Consider the following 22,806-nt stretch of genomic DNA (forward strand, 5'->3'; position numbering starts at 1 on the left):
TTGTAGATTTTTTGATGATGGCCATTCTGACTGGGGTGAGGTGATACCTCATTGTAGTAATCTTTTATTTTGCAGTACTTAAACTGCCATTGATTCTATCCTTTTTCTTTTTTCCTGTAATTTCAGCCATTGTAATTTTCATCTCTAGAAGTTTGACTTGGGTCTTTTTCTATATTTTCTGTGCCTGTACTTTTTAAACATCTGGACTATAATTATAATAAGGATTATAATGTCCTTGTTTGGTAATTCTACCATGTGTTTCAGTTCTGACTCAGTTGCCATTGATTGATTCCCCCCCACCCCCAGCATTTTGAGTTGTATTTTCCTGCTTCTTTGCATCCTTGGTATTTTTAAAGTTTTTTATTGGATGACAGATATTGTGATTTTGCCTTGCTGGATGCCAGGTATTTTTATGTTCCTATAAAAATTCTTGAGTTTGGTTACGAATAACATAGTTAATTTATCTAAAAAATGGGTTGATCCTTTTGAGTCTTGCTTTTAAGATTTGTAAGGTGGAACCAAAGTCTTGTTTAGTATAGGGCTGATTATTCCCCACTACTAAGGCAAAACCCTTCTGAGTACAGCTGACCCTTGAACAACGCTGGTTTGAACCTTGAGGGTCCACTTATACGTGGATTTTTTTTCAACAGTAAATACTACAGTACTACACGAGCCATTCTTGGTTAAATCTTCCAATGCAGAACCACGGATATGGAGGGCTAACTATAATTTATCCATGGATTTTTGACTGCACAGAGGGGGTCAGTGCCCCTAACCCCCACATTGTTCAGAGCTCAGCTATATTTGTAATGACTTTTGGTGTTGTCTGGAATTAAGCCAAACTTCACAGATTAAGCACAGTCCTTCACAAGACTGCCATTACTTCAGATGCTAGCTGCAAGTTCAGGGGTCAGACCTCCCACGGTTCTGACTAACTAGATACAAGTGTGGGAGATCCCACTAACCCATCAGGGTTGATAATTCACTAGAATGATTCACAGAACTCAGCAAAGTACTATGCAGTTGACCCTTAAACAACATGGGCATGAACTGCTCAGATCCACTTATATGTGGATTTTTTTCAATAAATATGTACTACACAGTCCATGGTTAGTTGAATCTGCAGATACAGAACTGCACTTCAGAGAGCTGAATGTAATGTTATACATGGATTTCCGACTGTGCAGGGTTTGACACCCCAACCCCCATGTTATTCAGGGGTCAACTGTACTTATGATATGGTTTTATTATAACAAAGGAGATATAAATCAGGAGCAGCCGATAGAAGAGACACATAGTGCAAGGTCTGGGAGGGTCCCAAACAAGAAGCTTCTTGTCTTCAGGAACATGTCACTTTCCACATACATTGATGTGTAACAATACATATGGAATGAGCTCCTAAGCATCTGTGTCCTGAGTTTTTATTGGAGTTTCCCTACAAGGCCTGATTGATTGAATCACTGGCTGTGTGATTGAACTCAGTCTCCAGCCCCACTTTGGCACTCGGCAGAAGTTAGGCTGATATCACGTGCCTCAGAGCCCCAGCCTCTCATCACATGGTTGATGTTTCTGAAATGGCCAGCCGCCACCCCGAGTTATCCTTTTAGCATCAGTGTCATCAAACTGACATAGACTCTCAGAGTCCACCAGGAATAACAAAGGCACTCATATCACTCAGGAAATTCCATGGGTTTAGAGGTTACCTCCCAGGAACCAGAGGCAGAGGTCAGCCAAATTCTTTATCATACAGTAATACTTTACCCAGTGCCCATGAATTATGAGCTTTTTCTATTTGGGTTTTGGGAATAGGCACTATTCCCAGACCTGTGTAACAGATAATGCTCCCAATAATCATTTCAGGCATTTCTTTCACTAGCCTCGAGAAGTTTCCTCACACACATTTGCTAATCAGAACACTGCTGTTCTGATGGGACCCTCTGTGAACCTTTGGAGTTCTCGCTCTGCAGTTTTCTCCTCTCTGTCCTGTGAACTCTTAACTACCTTGATTTTTTTCTCAATTTTCAGTTTTGTCTCCTCAACTCAGGAAGTCTGCCAGCCTCTGCCTGGGTTCCCGCTTCCTGCATCTGAGCTTGGAAACTCTTCCTAAAGCATAACCTGGGCAATCATAGAGCTCATCTTGTTTGTTTCCTATCTCTCAAGGACCACTGTCCTTTGTTGTCTGAAATTTGGTGTCTTGGAAATCATTGTTCCATATGTTTTGTGTGAATTTTGGTCGTTTAAGGCAGAAGGCTAATCCAGTCCCCTTTTCTCCATCTTGGCCAGAAGTGAAATTTTTTAAATTATATTTTAATCTATAAGATCTCTCTCTTTATTCTTCTATTCCAACCCCCATCCCTTTGTCCCTCCTTGGTAACTTTAGTTTTTAGTCACATTTTTGACAAGATAGTTTTTCTTTCAGATTGTAATCTATTTTGGAATGAAAAGGAGGTATTTATCCTGTAATCAAGCAACAGCAGCCTAAGGTTTTTATGGCCTATCTCAATTCATTTTTACAAATATTTATTGGATTGTCTGCTGAAGCATCTCACTCTACATCATCACTTTCTCCCTAGTTTACCAGGATTTACAACCTATTGATTTCAACACCTTTTCACTGTTTCTCACTCCTCCAGCTTTTCTGTTTATCTACATTAAGATTCCATGGTTTCATCATTAAAATCACTTTTTTACATAATTCTAGTTCTTTTTTCGCTTTTACCCTGTGTTGTGGTAGCCTGGCAAAATGTAAACCCTGATTAAATCTACCTCTTTGTTAAAAAATTTTTTTTAAATTTATGTATAGTAAAATCCACCTTTTTTGGAGTACATTCCAAGAGGTTTGACAATGTATATGGTTATGTTACTACCACTGTCACAAGCAAGATACAGAACAGTTCCATCACCAGAAAATTTGCTGGTGCACCTGTTATATCTGGTAACCATTGATCCTTTGTCCCTATAGTTTTAGTTTTTTTAGACTGTCCTATAATGGAAATTATACAGCATGTAGCCTTCTTAATCTCGCTTCTTTTACTTATCATAATGCATTTGAGATTAATCTGTGTTGTTATATGTATTATTGGGAAGGAAATAAAATCTTTTTCTTCTACTCATCTCAGGTGCTTCAGCTGGGGCCCTCTAAATTAGACTGGCCAAAGACTGATTAACAAGAGGCATATTTAGGGGTAGTATATTCTAGTACCCTTCAGTATCAATAGGTCATTCATTTTTATTGCTGAGTAGTGTTGTATTGTATGTATGAACTACAGTTTATTCATTCACCTGTTGATGCATAACTGGGTTTCTAGTTTCTGGCGACTGGGAATAAAGCTGCTATAAACGTCCATGTATTAAGTTTTGTGTGAATATTTAGTTTTCATTTCTCTGGGAGTGGGATAGTTGAGCCATATTGTATGTTTAACATTATAAGGAACTGAAATTGTTTTCCAAAATGCCTGCAGTATTTTGCATTCATCAGGTATAAGGATCCTTTTTTTTTTGGCCAGCACTTATTATTTCTCCTTTCTGGTTTTTAATTTTTGCCATTCTAATAGGAGTCTAATGGTTTTAATTTTTGTGATCTTACCTTGTATATTTCCTGTGATGAATGATTTAGAGCATCTTTCATTTGCTTATTTTGTCTTCTTTATATCTTTAGTGAATGTTCAAATTTTTTAAACTGTTCATATTTTAAAAATATGGTTGTTGTTTTCTTATTGTTGAGTTTTGAGAGTATTTCATCTATTCTGAATGTAAGTCCTTTGGTAGATTTGTATCATTTAAAAATATTTTCTCCCAGTCTGTAATTTATCTTTTCATTCTCTTAACAGTGTCTTTCACAGAACAAAAGTTTTTAATTTTGTTGAAGTCCAGTTATTAATTTTTTTACAGAGTGTTCTTTTTATATCATATCTAAGAACTTACTGACTGAAACTTATATCACAAACATTTTCCTCCATGTTTTCTTCTAAAAAGTTTGTAGTTTTATGTTTTATATTTAGGTCAGTGATCCATTTTTAGTTAATCTTTATGATTCTTAGACATTGTTTGAAGTTCTTTTTTTTCCCATTTCTATGTCCAGTCATTTCAGTATCATTTGTCATTTACTTACCTTTGCACCTTTATCAAAAGTCAATTGATTATACCTGGTTGGATCTAATTCTTCCTTCATTCTTAACTTACATCCAAGCTTAAATATGAGTGAAGACAAAAAGAGTAGCATACTCACTGGTCTCATTTTAGATTCATAACCAATACCATTAAGGAAGCTCTTGGACCTACCTGGCAATCCTTCCTGGTCCATAATACATTCCTACTCCCCTAGATGACTATTTGCATGTGATCTCTTCTCAAATTTCCAGTGCCTCCTCTCCTTTCCTCAGTTTCAGCTGATGGCTTAGCCCAATTTCCCTGAGTGAATAGAAGCAATCAGAAGATAATTTTCACACAGTTCCATCCAACAACTTACTAATATCTACACATTTTCTTTTCTTAGCTTCCAGGACACCATTCTTTCTTGGTTCTTCTCCTGTAGTCTTCTGACTTCCCCTTTCCATCATATTCTACATCTCAGTAAATGGCAGTTCCTGTTTTCAACTTGCCCAGGCCATGAAATTCAGAATCATCTCTTTTTTTTTTTTCACATTCCACATCCAACCTAAGGGCAAATATTGTCCTTTTTCCATTCAAAATATATCTAGAATTTGATAACTTCTCACCATCTTTCGAACTGTTAACATCTTGTTTCAAGTTATCACTGTCTTTTGCCTGGACTATTTTTATTATGCTTATCTGATATCCTTTCTTCTCTTCTTGTTCCCTTTCCATCTATTCTTTACAGAGAAAGAGAGATCCATTAAAATAGGTAAAAAGCCTTCTCAAAGTTAAGGCAAAGGTCCTTGTGGTGACCTACCAGACCCTATGAAATCTAGCTGCGTGCTATCACTTTGACCTCAACTCCTACCATTCTTGCTCATTTTGCTTCAGCCACACTAGATATGGAGTATATATGCGTGCATGTTTTACTCTACAGGTATTCATTTAGTCCCTAGGATGTTCCAGGCATTTGGGATATAACAAGAACAAAACAAGTGAGCATCCCTACCCTATTGGAGCTTACCTTAGAGGGAGGAGATAGTTAAATAAATACAGAAAATGTTAGGTGGTGACAAAACAGGGATAAACATTCAAATATTTGTTTAATATTGTATATAAAGGGTATATGAAACTTTTTCGTCTGCTTCTTTGTAAGAGTTTACAGACTAATCAGAGAGTAGAATATACACAATGGGGCTTTCATTATACATTTTCTTATTATTTAAATGAATGAGATCTTTTAATTTTGACATTCTTTTTATTTATGCTAATTTTATTACTATAAATTAAATCCTGCCATTGATGAATTCTTTCTTCCACTTCAATCTACTTTTGCCCAGGACTTTAGAAATTACCAGTATACATTGCCAGTAGTTCAAGGTTTGGTGGTTGATATGGAAGTTCGGAAAACCAGCATCAAAATTCCCAGCAACAGATACAATGAGGTATGATTTCCCATGAATTTTTCATAATTGAATGTCATAAATGAAGATGAGAAATACATGATTACGTGTAAATTTTTAGTTAATCGACAGTGAAATCAGTTCATAATATTATATGACTTAGATCAGTGATAGGGAATTCTATAACAGAAAGACAAAATGTTAAATTTGTGATTTATTTAGTCTTTGCTTGTGTCATTTGTTGTGTTTTGACCTTTTGATGCCGACAGTCAGAGACAGATTTGCTTTTTGAGGTATAAAATTAACTTTATAATATTTATTAGTGGTGGGATCTTTTATTTTTCCCTCTTTCTATAAGTACGTATTACTTTTAACTATACTTAATGTTTAATCATAGCTCACCTATAAGTCCCAAAATTATTTTTAAATAAGTTTTTGAAAGCAAATGATTGCATTTTGAATTAAGCTGTATTTTAACTAAAATTAGTTAAAGCTGTATTGTAACTAAAATGAAATTGTGCATACTACACATAACAATTATGTAATAAGTGTTCTTGCCTAATTGCCATGTGAAGTAGTACTTGAGTTTAAAAATTTCTTAAAATGGGTTCTAAAGTGTTGGATAGTAATCATTGTGATTTAAAATAGAAAATTTAAAACTTAGTTTGATATAATGTTAAAATTTGTTGTTTTATTAGACAAGGTGATAACTCCACAGTTACTTCTTCCACCATATCTTGGTATAAAATAACTTCTTCCCTCCTTCTCTTTCTTCCTTTTCTTCCTTTCTTTTTTCCTTTCTCATGCAGCCATTTATTCACTTACTCATTTGTACATTCAATGAACATTTTATACTTGATATACACTTAAAATCACAGAAATGTTTTACTGGACTTTTAAGCTCAGGGCTCAGTATTATTATGTGGGAATGACCTATTTGAAGAAAACATTTACCCTGTGGCTTTCTGTCTGATGGCTTTTTTCAGGACACTAGAAAATAGTAGTTAGAATGTGTGCTTAATTTTTCCTGGGATACAATTAGCTATTAGATAGTCCTACCTTGGAACCATGCTAAACTAGAGTCAGATCTTTAAAGACAACTATTTTTATGTAATTTACGCCCTAAACAGTTTTTAAAGGCGGCTATGCTTTGAAAACTTGTTTTATTTCCCGTATTTGAAGTGTTATTATCTATTTCACAAACGTCTATTAAATATATTCCATGATATGATACAAAGATGAATCAGACATTTTGCTTGCCTTCTGGGAGCTTATTGTCCAGAAGTGAGATGATCAGATGTCAGCTCCAAGTGGATAACATACATTGCTATCCTTGGTGTTTGCAAGATGGTACTTTGTGTTTGGTAATTAGATCTGTTTATACAAGTATATTTGTAAAAGCTATGAGGCCCCCATAATTATTTCAGTACTTGACTGAGGACATTCATGACAACTGCCATTCATATTATCTGTCTTTATCTGAATTCTGCCTCCTAGGTTTATGGTTGTGCAGGTTCAGAAATCTTTGTTCAAAAACAGTAACTGTATTTCTTGTCATTTATTACATTTAATTTTCAATAAAGTTTACCAATTATATATCACTTATTTTTCTTACTTGATTTAGTAGACTGACTTCCCTTCTAATTCAATTTTTGTTTTAACTCAGTGTAATTTTATTTCTCATGATCTTGGACAGTTGAATTGTCTTGTGTCTAATAGTTGAAAAAGTAATTTCTTATACATTATTTCATTTAATCACCACAATATTCCACTTTTTCTCTCATTCATTTTTCTTTATTTGTACCTTTAGTTTTTCTTATCAGTCCCTGAACTATGTTTTCTTTTGTTTATAGCCTTTGCACAAGCTATTTTCTTATTGTTGCACTTCCCCTACTCTTCATTTGCATAACCCATACTCAATTTTCAGGTTTCAGTTTAAATGGCATTTTCTCAGATAGGCTTTCATTTTTCCACATATTTATTTCAGATAGGCTTTCATTTAATAACACACATTCTATGTGTAATACTCACTACATTTGTAATTCCTTATTCAGTGTCTATTTTCTCTACTAGACTTTTAGTTCCATGAGGGACTGTGTCTGCCTTGTTTACCACTGTATCATTAGCAGTCTATCTAGTATAGAGTAATTGTCTATCTAGTATAGATATATAAATAATATAAAAATAACTAAAAGATAAAGTAATGTGGAAATAAGTGCTGAAACTTATTGGAAGTTTATTAAAGATTCAAAGAAGGGAGAGCTCTGATAAATGAAGCAGTCATGAATTTGCTTTATGTCTAAATGAGCCTGAATCCCTAACAGCCAGAGCAGCACATTCCATGTAGATGTTTATAAACATTCATGTAAATGTAAATGAAGGAAAGATTTGAAATGGACAGTGAAGGATGTGTAGGCACTATAAAGTGAAGGGTGGAAAATAAGTGAAAAGAGGGATAGATACCAGCCTAAACAAAAGGCAGGAAAGCACCAGGAATGGGCATGTCTGGTAGGGAGGATGGGAGATATCAACCTGCCTAGTGAAGAAGAGGCTAAAGGCGACTGGGAAATGAAGTTGTACAAAGAGACTGTTGGATATTCAGAGGCTTTCAGAAACCACACAAAGGAGTCTAGACTCTAATATGATAATTTGTAGAGATTTTACAGGTTCTAAAGCAGGAAAGTGAATTAACCAAAGTAGAATTTTAGAAAACTGAGTTTTGGCAGCTATATGTAAAGTGTGGAGAGAGGGAGCCTCTAAGTGTCAACTGAAAAAAAAAAAGAAAAGCACAGCGTAAATGTTTAGAATTATGTTTTATACAGTGGCCTTATTGAGGACTATAGCCCAGGATACAGCCTCTCAGATAGCTCTGAGGAGCTGTTCCAAAGAGGTAAGGGAGGAGCCAGGATATATAGGAGTTTTTGCTGGGAAAAAACAAAACAAAACATGTAGTTGAACATCAAAAGAGTACTGCTAATCATAAAAAAACCAGACATCTCAAGTTAATGATTTTAGTGCTTTTCTATGTATAGGAAAATGCAAGAGTCAGGGCTCACTGAAATTATTCTTTAGACAGGTATCTTAACTCTCTAGGGCCAGTATCCTGTTTTTCTCCATCCTGATTTACCCTAAGGGTGCACTGTTGGTGGCAGGTGCAGTGGCTGATGACTTGATGATAGGCAACATTTGTTGTTTACCAGAACGGCAGGCAACATTCTTTGTTTACTGAAATGGCAGGCAACATTTTTTTTCCATATAAGGAAAGACTTAAAGCTTAGAAAGCTAGAAGATAATATTTCTGAAGTAGTAATTTTAATAAATGAAGTAGTCATTGTATTTAAATTTTCTAATCTCCTTCATCAAGGCCATGCAAGATCTCTGTTGGTCTAGGTAACGCTACTCATGTTCTTATGATGAGATTATTTTGATCATTGTGTTAACTAACATCTATTGAGGGTATATTATATATCAGGTACTATTCTAAGCATATATATATCTTCACACTATCTCTGTGAAATGAGTAGGGTAATTACCTTTTTACAGATGAGGAAATTAAGGCACAGAGCGAGCAAGTGTTGGAGCTAGAATCAAACCCAGATACTCTAATTCCAGTGTCCCTACTCTTAAACACTATACTAAACCGATTTTCATAGACATCAGTTTAATGATTACATCTGATTATAGGGCTGATTATAGGGTCTTTACAGAGGTAAAGCCCTAATCTAGTATGACTTATAAGAAGGGGAAATTTGGACATAGATATGCATAAAGAGAAGGTGATATGAAGAGACATAGGGAGAAGATGGAAGTCAAGTCAAGTCCTTGACTCTGCAAGTCAAGGAGAGAGGTCTGGAACAAATCTTTCCTTTTACAGCCCTCAAATGGAACCAGCTCTGCTGACATCTTAATTTTGGACTTCTAGCCTCCAGAATTGTGAGACAAAAAATTTCTATTGTTTAAGCCACCAGTTTGCAGTACTTTCTTATAGCAGCACTAGCACACTAACATAGCAGTCCACTGTAAATAGCTAAACATCGAGACAAAATATGTGGGGGGAAATACAAAGGACAATGGGGCAGAGAAGGTGAGCCCTATGATTACCCTACTTTACTGTCTGGAGTTTCCAGGCCATAGTGCAGTTAGGGGAGGAACCTAAACTGAGCCTAGAGGTCTCCCTGCATTGAAGACAGTGTAGGGAGAGCATGATGGCTAGAATTTACAAGACAGATTATGGAAATAAAAGAACTCTGGAGAGCTGCAGGAGATTCCTATTGTGTCTTCAGCTGATTACTAATCAGTGCATGTATGTGAGAAAAACACTGGAAAGGAGCAGAGAGAACATTTCTCAAAGGTCCAGGAATAATTTGTATTCTTATGAGCTAGAGTAAGATAGGGACAAATAATTCCTAAGGATCAAAGTTATCCATAAATTTAGGCTGCTCTGATCCTACCTAACAAGCTTAAAATAAAGCTTCAACAAGATCAAGGCACGTACATGTTAAGGAAAGACACAGAAAATATAAAAAAGACCCAAATCAAGCTTCAAGAAGCAAAAATGACAATGAGATGAAAAATACACTGGATGAGATTAATGGCAGATCAGACACTGCTGAAAAAATTTAATAAACTTAAAACAGCAATAGAACTATCCAAAATGAAACACAAAGAGAAAAGACTGTAAAATTAAATGAACGGCACATGATTGAGATGTGGGAAGTGTTGGATGGCCTAACTCTGTAATTGAAGTCCCCAAAGGAGAGAAGTGGGTTGACAGAAAAGATATTTGAAGAATCAGTGATCAAAAATTTTATAAATTTAATGAAAATATAATCACATAGATTCAAAAAGCTCAATGAACGCGGGAAACAGGATGAAAACTACATTAAGGAACATTATAATCATCATAATCAAATTGCTTAACACCAGAGGTAAAGAGAAGAATCTTAAAAGCAGCTAGAGAAAAAAATCCACATTATATACTGAGGAATGAGTATAAGAATGACAACAGACTTCTCATCAAAACAGTTCAATCCGCAAGACAGTGTACAAACTCTTTAAAGTATACTGAAATACATAACCTGTTAACCTATATTTTATACCCAGTAAAAATATGTTTCAAAAATGAAAAGCAAAATGCTTTTTCAGAAATATAAGAGCTAAAAGAATATATTACCAGCCACCTATTCCACAAGAAATGTTAAAGGAAGTTCTTCATGGAGAATACCAAATAATGGAAATCTGGAACCACACAAAGTAATGAAGAGCAGCAGAAATGGTTAAATATATAGGTAAATGTAAAAACTCTTTAAAATATAATTGTTTAAAGCAAAGCTAACAACAGTGTTTTGTGGAGTTTATAACTTACATAGTAACAAAGGGTATTTCCAGGAAAGGGGAAATAGAAGTATACAGATGTAAAGTTTCTATATGACATGGGATGTGGCATAATATTACTTGAAAGTAGATTGATAAGTAAAAATGTAGAATAAAAATCTAAAAGCAACCACTAGAAAAATTTAAATGGAGAGGTATAGCTAATAAGCCAACAAAAATAAACTGGAATTATATAAAGAAGGCTGAAAAAGAAGAAAAGGAGAACAAAGAGGAGATATAACAATAGGAAATAAATGGGAAGATGCTAGATTTAAATCCAGCCATATTAATAATCACATTAATTATAAATGACCTAAGCACCCTCAATTAAAAAGGAGAAATTGTTAGATTGATAAACAAGAAAGATTCAGCTATATGCTGTGAATAAGAAAACCACTTGAAATATGAGGATACAGATAGTTTAAAAGTAAATGGATGGGAAAAGATATACTACAGTAATACTAATCAAAAGAAAGCTTGAGTGGATAGAGTAATATCAAAATGTATTTCAGAATAAACAATATTACCAGGGATAAGGAGGCACATTTCATAACTATAAAGGGATCAATTCATCAAAAGGGTACAACAGGGCTTCCCTGGTGGCACAGTGGTTGAGAGTCCGCCTGCCGATGCAGGGGACGCCGGTTCGTGTCCCAGTCCGGGAAGATCCCACATGCCGCGGAGCGGCTGGGCCCGTGAGCCATGGCCGCTGAGCCTGCGTGTCCGGAGCCTGTGCTCTGCAACGGGAGAGGCCACAACAGTGAGAGGCCTGCGTACAGCAAAAAATAAATAAATTTTAAAAAGGGTACAACAATCCTAAACATTTGTGCATCTAATAACAGTGCTTCAAAATGCATGAAGCAACAACTGTTAGAACTATAAGGACAAATATAGATAAATAGAACTACAAGGATGAAGCCACAAGTATATTATGAGATTTCAATAACCCCCTATATCAATAATTGATAGAAGTAGACAGAAAATCATCAAGGATATAGAAAACTTGAATAAAATACACACTTCTCAATAACCAATGGGTCAAAGAAGAAACCTAAAGAAAAATTAGAAAATATTTTGAGCTGACTGAAAATGAAAACATGGCATATCAGAATTTGTGGGATGCAGCTAAGGCAGTGATTAGGAAGAAATTGGTAACATTAAACTTCTATATTAGAGAAAAAAGACATCTGAAATCATTGACCTACTCTTCTACCTTAGGAAATTAGAAAAAGAAGAGCAAATGAAACACAAAGCAAACAGAAGAAAGGAAATAATAAAGACCAGCAATTCACAAAATAGAAGGCAGAGAAACAATTTTTAAAATGAAACTAAAAGTTCTTGAGATCAATAAAATCAAATTTCTAATCAGATTGATTAGATAAATAGTGAAAACACACAGGGTACAAGAAAGGTGGCAGAGTAGGAGGACATGGAGCTCACTGCCCATCCCCCCCCCCAACAAATACATCACCAATGCATCAACATGTGGAGCAGTTCTCACTGAAAACTAACTGGAAACTGCCCTAAAGATTCTTGTACAACCAAGGCTCTAAGACAGATCCACAAAATCGGGTAGGAAGGGAAGAGAAGCAATCAGGTCAACCTGTGTCCCTAGAAGGAGACACAGAAAAGGAGAGGGATTACATAGGCTCAGAGATCCTCCCTGGGGAGAGAGCTGTTCAAGCCACATATTGGGCTCCCTAGCCTTGAGGTCTGACACTGAGAAGATGAGCACCTTAGCTGCTTTGAGAACCAGTGGGACTAACAGGAGGGTTGTAAGACTCTGATTATGAAGTGCATGCACACACTTGCTACTCCTGAAAAAAGGTGGAGGAAGGAGATTAAAGCTGCATAGAACTCTGGCTGGTTTCCCACAACCACTGCAGCATGCACCCCAGCCTGAGCTGAGTGCCCTTTTCATCCCCAGTTGCTCCATAACACAGTTCCACACTAGGGCAAGGGCTGCTGCAGCCAAGGGGAGTGCATGGTTGTGAGGGACAGAGCCAGCGTGGACCCAGAAAGGCATCTGAATGGGGTGGGGGCAGCCATTGCTGGTGTTTATGGAGGCAATGCATCTGAAGCACTCTAGGACTCTGACTGGGACCAGGACTACCGCATTGCAACCCATGCTGAGCACCCACTCCAGCCCTTCTTGCTCTAGAACTGCTCCCCTCTGGAGCAAGGGAACTGGTGCTGCGAGTGGGAGATCACACACTTAGAGGGAACTGAGACAGCTTGGACCTGGCCCTCAGGGATTCTGCTCCAGCAACCTGGGACCTCACTGCACCCCAAATAGGGTGTTGATGGCCACCGAGCAGAGGAGAAGCCCCAGCCCACACCTGGCTCTCTGACTAGCCACTCCACCTCCAACCCCACTTTGTACCAGGGTGATAGCTGCCAACACACCCTGGGGGAAGAGATGGTTTGTGCTTGTGTCAGATCTAACACTCCCACCGAAGCCACTTGGCACATGCACTGTATAAGGACACTCATACAAGGACAGCCCTTCAAGACCAGAATAGATAACTGTGCCACCTAATTTCATAGAGACAGAGAAAGTTAAGCAAAATGAGAAGACAGAGGAATTTGTTTCAGTTGAAAGAACAAGAGAAAACTCCTGAAAAAACAACTAATGAAACAGAAATAAATAATTTACCAGATCAAGAGTTCAAAGCATTAGTAATAAGAATGCTAACTGAATTAGGGAAAATAATAGATGAACACAGTAAGAATTTTAACAAGGAACTAGAAAATATTTAAAAGAACCAGTCAGAACTGAATAATACTATAACTGAAATGAAAAATGCACTCGAAGGAATTAACAGCAGAGTAGGTGATGTAGAAGAATGCATAAGTGATTTGGAATATAGAATAATGGAAATCCCCCAACCAGAACAGTAAAAGAAAAACAAAATTGTAAAGAGAACAGTTTTAGGGACCTCTAGGACAATATCAAACTTACCAACATTCACATTATAGGGATCCCAGGAGAAGAGAAAGGGTTCAAAATTGTATTTGATAAAATTATGGCTGAAAACTTCCTGAACCTGAAGAAGGAAACATATCCAGGCACAGGAAGCACAGAGGGTCCCAAACAAGATGAACGCAAACAGACCCACACCAAGACATATCATAATTAAAATGGCAAAAGTTAAAGAGAGGATTCTAAAGGCCTTTAGAATTCTGATTTTTCTGCAGATACCTTGCATGCCAGAAGGGAGTGGTATTATATGTTTAAAGTGCTGAAAGGGAAAAACCTGCAACCAAGGATACTCTACAAGCAAGATTATCATTTAGACTTGACAGACAGAAAAACAGCTCAGACAAGCATAAACAATGAGTCCATCAATACTAAACCTACCTAAAAGAAATGTTAAAAGGTCTTTTGTAAGTGGAAGAGACAAGGCTACAACAAGAAGTAAAAAAATAAATCTGTAGGAAGGGAAAAATCCACTATTAAAGGCAAATATATAGTAAAGGCTGAGGATCAACCACTTAAATATACAAGTACAAAGATTAAAAGACAAAAAATTATAGAATCAACTATAAAATAAACAGTGAAGGGATAAACATGAAGCTGTAAAATATGACATCAGAAACACAAAATGTAGATTTTTTAGAATTTGTTTGCACTTAAAGGACTATCTGTTTAAAATAAGTAGACATAGTTAAAGATCAACACGTATGAACCCTATGGGAATCACAAGTCAAAAACCTACAATAGATATACAAAAACTATAGAGAAAGGAACACATTCCTACCACTAAAGAAAAACCATTAAAACACAAGGGAAGAAACTAAAAGAAGATGAACTGAGAAGACCTACAAAAGCAATCAGAAAACAATTAACAAAATGGTAATAAGTACATATCTATCAATAATCACTTTAAATGTCAATGGATTAAATGCTCCAATCAAAAGACATAGAGTGGCTGATTGGATTAAAAAAAACAAGACCTTTCTATATGCTGCTTACAAGAGACTCATGTCAGAGCTAAAGGCACACAGACTGAAAGTAAGGGGATGGAAAAAGATATTTCATACAAAAAGATGTTCAACATTAGAGAAATGCACATCAAAACTACAATGTGGTATCACCTCACACTGGTCAGAATGGCCACCATTAAAAAGTCTACAAATAACAAATGCTGGAGAGGGTGTGGAGAAAAGGGAACCCTCCTACACTGTTGGTGGGAATGTAAATTCATGCAGCCACTATGGAAAACAGTATGGAGGTTCCTTAAAAAACTAAAAATAGAGTTGCCATATGATCCAGCAGTCCCATTCCTAGGCATATATCCAGAGAAAACTAATCTGAAAAGATACATGCACTCCAGTGTTCACAGCAGCACTATTTACAATAGTCAAGACATGGAAGCAACCTAAATGTCCATCGACAGATGAATGGATAAAGAAGATATGACACACACACACACACACACACACACACACACACACAGTGGAATATTACTCAGTCATAAAGAAGAATGTAATAATGCCATTTGCAGCAACATGGATGGACCTAGAGATTATCATGCTAAGTTGAAGTAAGTCAGAAAGAGAAAGACACATACCATATGATTTCACTTATATGTGGAATCTAAAATATGATACAAATGCACTTATTTTCAAAACAGAAACAGACTCACAGGCATAGAAAACAAACTTAGGTTACCAAAGGGGAAAGGTGGGGGAGGGATAAATTAAGAGTTTGGGATTAGCAGATACAAGTTACTGTATATAGAATAGATAAATGAGGTCCTACCATATAGCACAGGGAACTATATTCAATATCCTGTAATAAATCACAATGGAAAAGAATATGAAAAAGAATATGTATAAGTATAACTGAATCAGTTTGCTGAACACCAGAAACTAACACAACATTGTAAATCAACTATACTTCAGTTTTTTAAAAAAGGTATTTCATACAAATGCAAATGATGAAAAAGCAGGGGTAGCAATACTCAAATCAGATAAAACAGTCTTTGAAACAAAATCTATAATAGAAAACAAAGAAGGGCATTATATAATAATAAAGGGACCAATACCAGAAGAGGATATAATACTCATTAACATATGTGCACTTAATACAGGAACATGTAAGTATATAAAGCAAATATTAACAGACCTAAAAGGAGAAATGGACAAATTACAATAATAGTGGGGGACTTTAACACCCCACTTGCATCACTAGATCATTCAGACAGAAAACCAATAAGGGAACAGTAGTCTTAAATGTCACATTAGACCAGTTGGACTTAATAGATATCTACAGGACATTCCATCTGAAAAAAACCCAGAATACACATTCTCTTCAAGTGCACATGGAGTGTTGTCCAGGATTGATCACATGCTAGGCCATAAAACAAGTCTAAGCAACTTTAAGGGGATAGAAATTAATGTCATGCATTTTTTCCAACCACAACACTATGAAACTAGAAATCAATTACAGAAAGAAGAATGGGAAAAGAACAAACGTGATGACCAAACAACATGCTACTAAAAAAACCAATGTGTCAATGAAGAAAAGGAAGGGAAAATAAGAAAATACCTCAAGACAAATGAAAATGGAAATAAAAATGGAACCACAACTTTCCAAAATCTATGGAATGCAGCAGAAGCAGTTCTAAGAGGGAAGTTTATAGTGATATAGATCTTCCTTAAGAAAGAACAAAAACCTCAAATAAACAACCTAACCTACCATCCGAAGCAATTAGAAGAATGAACAAAGCCCAAAGTTAGCAGAAGAAAGTAAATAATAAAGATCAGAGAGGAAGTAAATAAAATAGAGACCAAAAGAACAATAGAAAAGATCAATGAAACCAATGTTTGTCTTTTGAAAAGATAAACAAAATTGTTAAACCTTTAGCCAAGGTTGTCAAGAGAAAAGGAAAGAAGAACCAAATGAACAAAATAAGAAATTAAAGAGGAGAAATAAGCAACACCACAGAGATATAAAAAATCATAAGAGAATACTATGAACAGTTATATGCCAAATTGGACATTCTAGAAGAAATGGACAATTTTCTAGAAACACAGAACTTTCAAAGACTGAATCAGGAAGAAATAGGCAATTCAAACAGATGATCACTAGTAGTAAAATTGGATTTCTAATAAAACAAACAAACAAACTCTCAGCAAACAAAATTCCAGGATTGGACGGTTTCACAGGGGAACTCTACCAAACATATAAAGAAGAGCAATACCTGTCCTTGTCAACTCTTCCAAAAGACTGAAGAGGAGGAAACACTCCCAGATTTATTTTATGATGCTACCATTACCCTGATACCAAAATCTGAAAAAGACACTACAAAAGAAGAAAATTACAGGCCAATATCTCTGATGAGTATAGATGCAAAACTCCTCAACAAAATATTAGCACCTGAATACAACAATATATAGAAAGGATCATACACTATGATCAAGTGGGATTTATTCTAGGCATGCACAGATCAATCAATGTGATACACCACATTAACAAAAGGAAGGATAAAAGTCACATGATCATCTCAGTAGACACACAAAAAAAGCATTTGACAAAATTCAATGTCCATTCATGATAAAAAAAACTCTCATCAAAGTTGGTATAAAGGAAATACACCTCAATATAATAAAGATTATTTATGGTAAACCCATAGCTAATATACTCAATGGTGGAAAGCTGAAAGCTTTTGCTCTAAAATCAGGAACAAGACAAAGGATGCCCACTCTCACCACTTCTATTTAACATAATATTGGAAGTCCTAGCCACAGCAATCAGACAAGAAAAAGAAGGAAGAGGTATCCAAATTGGAAGGCAAGAAGTAAAACTGTCACTGTTTACAGATGACATCATACTGCATATAGAAAATGCTAAAGTCTCCACCAGAAATCTATTAGAACTGATAAATGAATTCCGTAAAGCTGCAGGATATAAGGTTAATATACAGAAACCTATTGCTTCTCTGTACGCTAATTATGAACTATCAGAAAGATAATGCAAGAAAATAACCCCAATTAAAATTTTATCAAAAAGAATAAAATACCTAGGAATAAATTTAACCAAGGAGGTAAAAGACCAGTACTCTAAAAACCATAAGATATTGATGAAGGGAGTTGAAGATGATACCAAAGAATGGAAAGATATTCCAGGTTCATGGATTAGCAGAATTAATATTGTTAAAATCCATACTACTGAAAGCAATCTACAGATTTAATGCAATCCTTATCAAAATACGTGTGACATTTTTCACCGAACTAGAAGAAATAATCCTAAAATTTATATGGAACCACAAAAGACCCTGAATTGCCAAACCAATCTTGAGAAAAAGGAGCAAAGCTAGAGGTATAATACTCTCTGACTTCAGACTGTACTACAAAGCTTTAGTCATCAAAACAGCATGGTACTGGCATGAAAACAGCCACAGATCAATGGAACAGAATAGAGAGCCCCCAAGTAAACCCACATACTTATGTTTACAATGAAGGAGGCATGATATACACTGGAGAAAAGAGAGTCTATTTAATAAGTAGCGCTGGAAAAATTGGGCAGCTATTTGTAAAAGAATGAAATTAGAACATTTTCTCACACCATATACAAAAATAAACTCAAAATGTATTGAAGACCTAAGTGTAAGACCTGAAACCATAAAACTCCTGGAAGAAAACATAGGCTGAACAGTCTTTGACATAAAGTGTAGGAAGATTTTGTTAGATCTGTCTCCTAAGGCAAAAGAAATAAAAGCAAAAATAAATAACTGGGACCTAATTAAATGTAAAATTTTTTTTTTACACCAAAGGAAACCATCAACAAAATGAAAAGGCAACCTCCTGAATAGGAGAAAATATTTGCGAATGATATGACCAATAAGGGGTTAATATCCAAACTATATACATGGTTCACACAACTCAATATCAAAAAAACAACCAACCTGATTTAAAAATGGTCAGAAGGGAATTCCCTGGCAGTCCAGTGGTTAGGAGTCAGTGCTCTCACTGCCGGGGCCCAGGTTTGATCCTTGGTCGGGGAACTAAGATTCTGCAAGCTGCATGGCATGGCCAAAAAAAAAAAAAAAAAGTCAGAAGACATGAAAATGTCAAAGAAAATATACAGATGGCCAAAGGCACATGAAAAGTTTCTCAACATTTCTCATCATCAGAGAAATGCAAATCAAAACCCCAGTGAGATACCACCTCACACTTGTCAGAATGGCTGTCATCAAAATGTCTATAAGCAGCTATACTACAATAAAAATTAATTTTTAAAAAAGCCTATAAATAACAAACGTTGGCAAAGCTGTGGGGAAAGGGGGATCCTAGTACACTGTTAGTGGAAATGTAAATTGGTACAGCTAGTATGGAAAATATTATGGAGATTCCTCAAAAAAGTAAAGATAGAACTGCCATATGATTCAGCAATTCCACTCCTGGGTTTATATTCAAAGAAAACAAAAACAGTAATTTGAAAATATACATGTACCCCAATGTTCATAGCAGCATTATTTACAGTAGCCAAGATATAGAAGCAACCTAAGTGTCCGTCAACAGATGAATGGATAAAGAAGATGTGATACATAGATATATCTCTTTATCTATCTATCTATCTATCTGTCTATCTATGTAATGGAGTATTACTTGGCCATGAAAAAGAATGAAATTCTGCCATTTACAACAACATGGATGGACTGAGAGGGTATTATGCTTAGTGAAATACGTCAGACAGAGAAAGACAAATACTGTAATGCTATCACTTGTATGTGGAATCTAAAAAATAAAACAAACCAATGAATATAACCAAACAGAAACAGACTCACAGATATAGAGAATAAACTAATGGTTACCAGTGGGAAGAGGGGAGTGGGGAGTGGCAAGATATGGGTAGGGGAGTAAGGAGGTACAAACTACTGTCTATAAAATAAATAAGACTAGAAGGGTATATTGTACAGCACAGGGAAATATAGTCACTTTAAATGCAGTATAATCTATAAAAATATTGAATCACTGTTGCACACCTGAAACTAATATTGTAAATCACCTATATACTTCAATTAAAAAATAGTAAAAACACAAATTAACATTATGAGATGTGAGAGAGAGGGATATCATTACAAGTCCTGTAAATAGTAAGAAGACAATAGGGCATATTATGAACACATTTATGCTAATACATGTCCAACTTGGACAAAATGGACAAATTCTTTGCACATCAACTTTCATACCTCTGTCAAGAAAAAATAGATAGCTGGAATAGCCCTGCGTCCATTGAAAGAGTTGAATTTTTATAAACCTTTTCACAAAGAAAAGCCCAGGTCTAGATATGTTCACTGGTGACTTTTACAAAATGAAGGAAGAAATAACACCAGTTCTATACACTCTTAGAAAATAGATGAGGGGGCAATCTCTTTCGATGAGGCCTTCATTACACTAGTATCAAAACTAGAAAAAAAATTGGAAGAAATGAAAACTGCAGACCTATATCCCTCATAGGTGGTTGCATAAATACATAACAAGTTTTTAGTGTATCCAATTCAGTAATACACAAAATAATAAGGTACTTCATGACTAAATGGGGCTTATTCCAAATATGCTAAATTGGTTTAACATTCAAAAATCAATCTGTAACTCAGCATATTAACAGGATAGAAAGGAAAAACATGTTAAAAGAAAAAGCTGCTGCAGAAAAAGCATTTGATGAACCCATATTTCCATTCAATTTCTCTCTCTCCCCCACCCTCTCTCTCTATAGATATAATATAGAGATATCTATCTATATATGTATATATATATATATATATATGTATCAGCAGTTTAAAAATAGAAGAGAACTTTTACAATCTAATAAAGAGAATTTATGAAAAACTTAAAATTAATATATCTAACAGTGACTTGATTGATTGGTTCTTCTTTAAGACTGGGAACAAGGAGATGATGTCTACTCTTATTTCTATTTAGCATTCCAGTGGATCTTCTAGCCAATGTAATAAGGCAAGAAAACAAAATTAGAGGAATACAGATGAAAAAAAGAAGTAAGATTGTCTTTATTCACAGATAACATGATTGTCTATGTAGGAAATTCTAAAGAATTTACAGAATAGTATTAGATGTTGTCAATGAATTTATCAGAGTTGCAAAATCATTGTGTAAAAGTCAATTGTGTTTCTGTATACTAACAATCAGAAATTGGAATTTAACAGCAATACAGTAGAACTTCCCTGGTGGCACAGTGGTTAAGAATCTGCCTGCTAATGCAGGGGACATGTGTTCGAGCCCTGGTCCAGGAAGATCCCACATGCCATGGAGCAGCTAAGCCCGTGCACCACAACTACTGAGCCTGTGCTCTAGAGCCTGCAAGCCACAACTACTGAACCCCGCAGGCCTACAGCCCGTGCTCCGCAACAAGAGAAGCCACCGCAGTGAGAAGCCCACACACCACAACAAAGAGTAGCCCCCTCTCGCCTCAACTAGAGAAAGCCCATGTGCAGCAACGAAGACCCAATGCAGCCAAAAATAAATAAATAAAAAATTTTAAAAGAACAATACTATTTTCATACACTGAAAACTACAAAACATTGCTAAGAGAAATTGAAGACCCAAATAAGTGAAGAGATATACTATATTTATTAATCAGAAGACTCAATATTGTTAAGATGTCATTTCTCCCGGAATTGATTCATAGCTTCAACACAGTCCCAATCAAAATACCAGCAGGCTATTTCAAATAGAAATTGAGACACTGATTCTAAAATATATATGGAGATGCAAAAAATCTAGAATAGTTGAGACAACTTTGAAAAAGAACATAATTCAAAGACTTACACTACCTGATGTTAAGGCTTATTTTAAAGGTAGGTTAATCAAGACAGTATTGTTTTGGTATAATATGTATTTCTAGATTGGTGGAACAGAGTAGAGTGATTTCAAGTGCTGTTTATATGGGTATATACACATATCAAAATTCATCATATTGTACACTTTAAATATGTACTAAATATGTACATTTTGCCAATTATTTTAAATATAACTAAAAAATAACAAAAATTTTCAAGAAATGTAGTGGACATTCAAACTTTCATCATGTCACAGGGGGAATAGAGCCAAAGAGTTAACCTCATGTCAAAGTTTCAAGCAAAAAGGAACAAAATTGTATGAATTCTTTACTCAAAACCAGAGAGAAATAGAGAAATTTATATTGGTTGTGATATAATACAAGAATCTGTGAAACTGTATATCTGTGTAATCCCCGTCTTGTATAATTTAGGCTGAATGGCCTCTTGAGATTCTTTTCCCTGTGTAATTCTAAAATCAGAGTTTTGGTTTATTTTAGTTCAAAGCTACACATATTCTTCAGAGAAATGTGAAGTTACAAAAGCATAATTTTAAAGGTTCATTGTAGCACAAATAAAAACAGATGGCCCTAAAATCTGCTTAAGGAATGTTTTATTTTCTGGCCTTCAAGGAATACATTTCCTTTCTCTTAGGGAGGAGGAGCTGATAGTCTTCTTTTCAAAAGAATGAAAGGAGTTGGTGAAAACTGCTCTGGAAAATAGTGCAGAAGAAGGAGGTGCTGTTCCATTGATTATTAGCATAGCTGTTCCCAGTGTTATACATGGAAGACAGTATTTAACCACAGGTTAAATGAAAATATAAGGATCCCCAAGAATGAGCCCTGGCTGTTCTCCCTCCAGTGTCACTGCATGCCCATTGAGAGGGGTGAGCAGTGGCTTCAGAATGCTGTTTCTAGCCAAACCCCTGGCCTTCCCTATCTCCCAGCACTTACAAGGTCGCTGCCACTTTTGGCTTTGAGACTACCAGCTCTAATCTCATTGTGTTCAAGCACCACAAGAAACCCTGGACTCCTTCGGCATCCCTCATCTCCCACAATTTAATTTCTATCTCTGTACGTCCCTCTTTCTGACCCCATATTTCACTCATTTTGAAAAACTCAAGGGCTCAG

The 22,806-nt window shown here is 35.6% G+C and overlaps 1 protein-coding gene across 1 annotated transcript in view; it reads left to right on the forward strand.

Moving 5' to 3' along the window:
• Positions 1-22,806, forward strand: part of ZFYVE9 (zinc finger FYVE-type containing 9) — a 192,808-nt gene that overhangs the window by 151,268 nt on the left and 18,734 nt on the right. The window contains exon 13 of the mRNA XM_060089797.1: positions 5,436-5,540. Within this exon, the coding sequence (XP_059945780.1) occupies positions 5,436-5,540 (105 nt within the window). The remainder of the gene's footprint in view (positions 1-5,435; positions 5,541-22,806) is intronic.

Source organism: Mesoplodon densirostris, chromosome 2 (assembly GCF_025265405.1).
Source record: "Mesoplodon densirostris isolate mMesDen1 chromosome 2, mMesDen1 primary haplotype, whole genome shotgun sequence".
Lineage (NCBI taxonomy): Eukaryota > Metazoa > Chordata > Mammalia > Artiodactyla > Ziphiidae > Mesoplodon > Mesoplodon densirostris.